Source organism: Mizuhopecten yessoensis, unplaced genomic scaffold (assembly GCF_002113885.1).
Source record: "Mizuhopecten yessoensis strain PY_sf001 unplaced genomic scaffold, ASM211388v2 scaffold3459, whole genome shotgun sequence".
In the NCBI taxonomy this organism is placed as follows: domain Eukaryota; kingdom Metazoa; phylum Mollusca; class Bivalvia; order Pectinida; family Pectinidae; genus Mizuhopecten; species Mizuhopecten yessoensis.
The window spans coordinates 1,255,834-1,261,947 of NW_018405055.1; the positions used below are offsets into that span (position 1 = coordinate 1,255,834).

At 37.1% G+C, this 6,114-nt stretch overlaps 1 protein-coding gene across 1 annotated transcript; it reads left to right on the forward strand.

Annotated features, from left to right (window-relative positions):
* On the forward strand, positions 1 to 2,610 carry LOC110447588 (band 7 protein AGAP004871-like). Its single transcript, XM_021493377.1, has 2 exons — positions 1 to 100; positions 2,379 to 2,610. Exons 1-2 carry the CDS (start codon positions 59 to 61, stop codon positions 2,565 to 2,567), a joined length of 231 nt encoding a protein of 76 aa, XP_021349052.1. The 5' UTR covers positions 1 to 58; the 3' UTR covers positions 2,568 to 2,610.
* Positions 2,611 to 6,114: the final 3,504 nt, after the last annotated feature.

Here is a 6,114-nt window from a genome sequence, read left to right on the forward strand (position 1 = left end):
GACACGATGTCACTATTACAGAAAAGATGTTCGATTGCCCCATCAGTTACAGAGAGCTATGGCGGCAGAGGCAGAGGCATCCCGAGAAGCGAGAGCAAAGGTAATGCAAAACACATGCAATCCAACTAAACGCACATACATTCTAAAATCTTAATTCAAAGTTTTACGTCACCAAACTTACTGTTAACTCATTTCTTTGTTATCATCCCCAGGCGGCTGATCAGTCAAGTTTAGATGATCAGTCACGTTTAGATGATGATCAGTGACGTTTAGATGATGATCAGTGATCAGTCACGTTTAGATGATCAGTGATCAGTCACGTTAAGATGATCAGTCACGTTTAGATGATCAGTGATCAGTCACGTTTAGATTAACACGATGATAAATTACCGATCGTCTGGTCATCGAAAACTCTTCTTGTGTTGCAGTACCAACGGGTTGCAAAGTGGATAAGTTTCTTTCTTATAACGATGTCAGATTAAAACTACTTTGTGTTACCAAAGTATTGACCGAGACCATAGTAATAGAAAACTTCCATGCGATAACTGTAAGTTAAGAACAGGAGTATTTGTAGGAGGCTGTCGTTGTTCTGTCATATAAGGATTATGATATATACATGTACATCTGTAATCACAGTTGGATTTGAATGAAAACAGACAGGTTTAATCAGAGTATGCAGGCTCTGAAGGGGTAGGCCTACCGCACGGAGAAGAAAGTACAATATCGATAGGTTTTAACGATAATTGAGATGTTGTTTGGAAGATGCTTTTGATTCAAAATAAATACCTGTAGTTGCATTACAAAAATGCTAGGTGGATAAATCGAGAATTTACCTTCTCTCCTCGGCTGGATAGACATTTTTGTTAGCTAGAAATACGGTTGTACAGTTAAGGATTTATTCATTACTGATTAAAAACGCCAAGAAACAGTGTCTCCTGTCAATTTCTCGACATAAATTGTTCATAAGGAGTATCAAACTATATCATGAAGATTTTTTTGACAAGATTATAAAACAAAGAGTCCCAGAGGGCCTGTATCGCTCACCTGGATATCGAAACAATCATGACAAAATATTCACCAAATGAGATCCAAGGGAATATGCCAAACCCCAAGGCCAATACTTGTAGCATATCTGTATTAGATTGTTCATGCCCAGCAATTTTATGTGGGGATCTCAACTGTTTCTAAGCTGTAACACAGAAACTAGGTCCCTAGGGTTGTTGCCAGACCCGAGAATCAATTCTAGTTTCATGACTGCATTTCTCTCTTTTTACCCAGTATTTGTATTTATAGTTTTGGGGTGGAGATCTCAACTGTTTCAAAGTTATGACCCAGGTGTTAAATCTGCAAGGGTGGGGCAGACCCTGGGGGCAAAACTAATATCATGACTGCATTCGTCTCGTTATGTCTGGGGTTGGGATATTAACCATTTCGACGTTATGATNAGCAATCGTATATATGGTTATGCGGTGGGGATCTCAACTATTTCCAAGTAATATACTTCTTTGGCCCCATCCCTTAGCCCTGGGGGTCAGCCCCACCATTTGCACAATTTTGAATCCCTGCCTCCCATGAATGCTTTCAACCAAGTATGATCGATATCCCTGTCATAGTTCTACAAAAGAAGTCGTTTATAGCAATATAGCCAAATTGCCCACTTTTGGCCCCGTCCCTCAGCCCCCTGGGGGGTCAGGCCAACCATTTGTACAATTTTGAATCCCTACCTCTTAGGGATGCTTCCAGTCAAGCATGGTTGATATCCAGTGCATAGTTCTACAGATAAAAACCGCTTAAAGCGATATAGCCAAATAACCCTGCCCCATGGGGGTCAGCCCAACCATTTGCACAATTTTGAATCACCACCACCTAGGGATGCTTCCAGTCAAATATGATTGATATCCATATCTTAGTTCCAGAGAAGAAGTCGCTTAAATCAACATAGCCAAATAACCCTTTTTGGCCTACGCCCCTCAGCCCCACCATTTGTATAATATTGAATCCCTGCATCCTATGAATGCTTTTGATCAAACATGATTGATATCCAATGCATAGTTCGATAGAAGAAGTTGTTTATAGCAATATAGCCGAATTGCCCATTTTTGGCCCCGCCCCTCAGCCCCCTGGGGGTCAGGCCAACCATTTTTCCATTTTTGAATCACCACCACCTAGGGATGCTTCCAGTCAGATTTAGTTAACTTCCAATCAAAGTAGTCGTTTAAAGAAACTGTTGACGGACGGAGGACGGACACCACGGTATGGCATAAGCTAAAAATCTTACTTCACTCAATTGTCCCTTGATATTGTCAGAAATAACCAACGATAGGTCTTAACCCCTATTAATTATCAAAGCCATGCTAACTATTTTATTTTATCGACAGGTTTTAGCTGCAGAGGGTGAACAGAGGGCCTCCGTCGCACTGAAGGAAGCCGCTAACGTAATGGCTGATTCTCCAGGTGCCCTTCAGCTTCGCTACTTGCAAACACTCAATTCCATAGCTGCTGAGAGGAATTCCACGATCATTTTCCCACTACCAATAGAGCTTTTGAAAGGCTTTTCAAGCAGATAGGGACAAATAAATACTCAGAATTAACAATAACGTTACGAGCATTTAGATAGGGGGTACTTGACATGTCGGTAGTTTTTGTTGTTAATTCATTTTTCGGCTAGCCAGTTCAGATTGTCTCATTATCCGAGACGTGCGTAATACGTCAATCTCATGAATCCGAATAAGTGAAATATGTTAGCAAAACTAATATAGAATTGGTTTTTTATGTTTCTGTGCCATATCTAAATGCTTTCAAAAATGTTATTACTATTATATATAATTATTATGAATGAAAAGTTTCTTTGATATTAGATTTCATTCAATAAATGGTACATCATGCATACCTTTTTTTTCATATATTTCCTGAACATGACAAAATAATCTCGAGTCGCGTCAACCTTGTTGACGATCAATTTACGACCGGCTATCGATTCATCGAATTCATGGATTTTAATAACAGATTTAATAAATCATTTATTATCAAATTCATATTTGTAGTATTAATATAGTTAATGTTGAAATTTGTAATGATCAGCTTTTGTTCTGTCCACAAAATGGTTTTTCTCGATGTCAGTTAGATCCGGTTGAAGCAAAATCGATTCATGTCCAATTAGCATGGAACCTACAGCATTAACGATTGAGGGAACTCCTAAGCATCATGAGAATTGATATACTAATTAGACAAAATTCGCAAGCATCGCGTGAAAATGTCTTACAGAGTGATCATAAATGAATGCCATATTGGTTTAGCTTTTCAAGCATTGAATGAGTTTGGCATGATTTTATTTTCAGAAACTCAACCAATTTTATCAAATCAGTTGAACTGAAACCCATCAGTAACACTAGTACTAGGGTTGATTCTGAACTTAGCCGACGCGACATCAAATTGAAATTATTAAAATGACGTCACAGTAAAGTGTGATAGGGCACCCATTTTGTAACACCAGCCTCAAACAAAACAAGAGTACCCGCAAGGCGGAACAATATACGCCCGTCGAATGCCATATAGTGTTATATACTTTCTTGCATTGAAATAAGATCTGCATCATTCTAAGAGTGGTTAGCTGACATGCTACAAAAATACTGAAAATGAACAAAGGGCAATAGCTTTTGCAAAAATCGTCGAATCAAAATTCTTTTAAAGGAGACACAACTTCATGTCATGATTATAATGTATACCAAGATTCAAAGAGATCAGTTGAAAAATGTAGGAGGAGATTGCCGGACAAAAATATAATACGGAACTAAATAAAGGGCAATAACTTTTGCAAAAAAAGTTGAATCAAAATTCTTTTAAAGGAAACACAACAACATATCATGATTATTTACCCTACTAAGTTTCAAAGAAATCCGTCAAAAAAATGTAGGAGGAGATCTCCGAACAAAAAATTCAAATACACAAATGAACAAAAGGGCAAGAACCTCTGGAAAAATTGTCGAATCAAAATTCTTTTAAGGGAGACACAGACAACCCAATACCATAATACTTCCGTCAAATTTGACGGGCGTATAAAAACATGTCTCCTCTTATTACCCAATATTCTTTCCCCTTGAGAAGCAAAATAAAATACGCTTATTAAGTTTAAAAAAAATATTAGTTTCCTCCACAAACACTAGGTTTCCTCACTCCCAATAAACCTTCTAGGAGTTTTAAAACATTTTTGGTTACCCATTAGTGATTTCGTTGGTCAGTCTTCTAATTATGACGTCAAGTTACAATGCTTTTCTATTGTGCTTATTTTCATGGCAAATGTTTCCCCGAATGGAAACAGATTGTTTTTATTCCAAAGTGAAACAGACGGTTTTCTAGATACAATATATGAACGTTGTGCGAGAAAAAGGTCCCCAAACTCGTGATGGTTGATCACTATATCTACAATCTTCTTAAACATTTTTTATATTAGAATATTTGCCTATACTCATGAATCATAAAATGTGTTTAGGAATAAATGCAATTAAAAACGTATTACATGGTATGTAACAACACACTTAAGTCTAAACTGAAAAGTTTGCACTTATTTGACATTAGCCTCTGAGATAAGCGACCTTATAACAGTGCGGTGAATATCATCTGTTGATGATGCAATTATATTACAAGATTCATTAAGACATCTTTTATAAGTTTTAAGTTACAGACCAGATTAAATATAACTGAAAAGTTTGCATTTATTTGACATTTTCACTTTGAGGTCAACGTCACAGAGAGTAGCCTAATGAAACTGCAATGCACATCGTCTATGGGTGATGCAAGTATAATTCAAGTTTCTCCGTGACGTCTTTATGGCTTAAATGTTATTCCGTCTTTGCGTATTGCAGAGTTATCTTCTCTTGAGAGCAGGTATTGATTTTTAGGTCATTTGTTTGTGAGAGTAACGTCATCAATTTTTGAGAAAACGACGTAATTTTCTCACACAAACCAATGACGTAACAATCAATTCCTGCTCTCAAGAGAAGATAACTGCAATACGCAAAGACGGAATAGTCCAGTTAAGATGTTCCTGAACAATCCGCACGTATTTGACCTTTGACATTAAGTCCAAGGTCACAGTGGCATAATGGCACAGTACTGCACATGGCCTGAGGTTGATGCAAGTATACAGCAAGTTTCATCAAGATATGTTGGTATATTAGTTATGGCATGGACAAGAAATATTATTAGAGGAACCAGAAGAACAAGTTCACTCGAAGGTGAGACGCTGATAGTCCATTCAAGTTAGCTGAAATACTTTAAAACAGCAGTATTGATTACCTCTTTCACCGTATAAAAAGGTCTGAATCACCAGCTTATGTTATGGATACATAACGGGCCTCGACCTGTCTTTTCTCTCACTTATTGGACAGTTTCCCGCTTATATTTAACTTAAAATATTTTCTATTGGTGTTCACTGACGTATTCAACTTATCGACTGACTGGTTAACCTATTGTCACACTTACGGAAAACTCATGTATGTTTACGTATTTATAAAACAGTGTCTTCTTACACTGAGGATGTTCATTTTATAACTCGGTCTGAAGTTATGGACGTTTTGGAAAGCAGATTTTCAGTGATGAAGTCTTGAGTGATATTTTGGGATTCGAGGTGGAAAATAAGAGACTAAATTTTGCGATTAAAGCGACATTTTCCCAGACCTATCGGAAAAGAAGATACAGAAAATTACACAAGAAGCAGACAGGATAACTGTTGAATTTTGAATGTGCTGAATTCCATGGATATATACACCTCTGGTAAAGTATTCTAGCTGCTGAATAATGGTTGTGTTGAAATCCCATAGTTGGTACAGTACTCTCGCTGTTGATTTCGAATGTGTTGGATTCTAAGGAAAGTACACCACTGGAATTCCATATGTTAATTTAATATTATACTAAAAAGATTCATGTGTTTGCTTTTTTTTAATTTAAGCTGAATTACTCCCATTCGGCTCCACCCATATATTCTCTATAATGTGATGTCACAACTGTTCAAAAAGTGAAGTAATAACACAGGTGGGTAACCTACTGAACAGTTGGTCAAACTTATTGGACAGTTTATAGTTTATAAAGCGTATTCCGAAACCAGAAATAATGTCC

What these genes read in the sequence shown, in the direction of transcription:
- LOC110447588 (XM_021493377.1), top strand. Translation starts at nt 59, where the DNA reads ATGGCGGCAGAGGCAGAGGCATCCCGAGAAGCGAGAGCAAAG. An exon ending in CCCGAGAAGCGAGAGCAAAG is followed by an intron (nt 101 to 2,378) that starts GTAATGCAAAAC and finishes TTTTATCGACAG; the next exon opens with GTTTTAGCTGCAGAGGGTGA.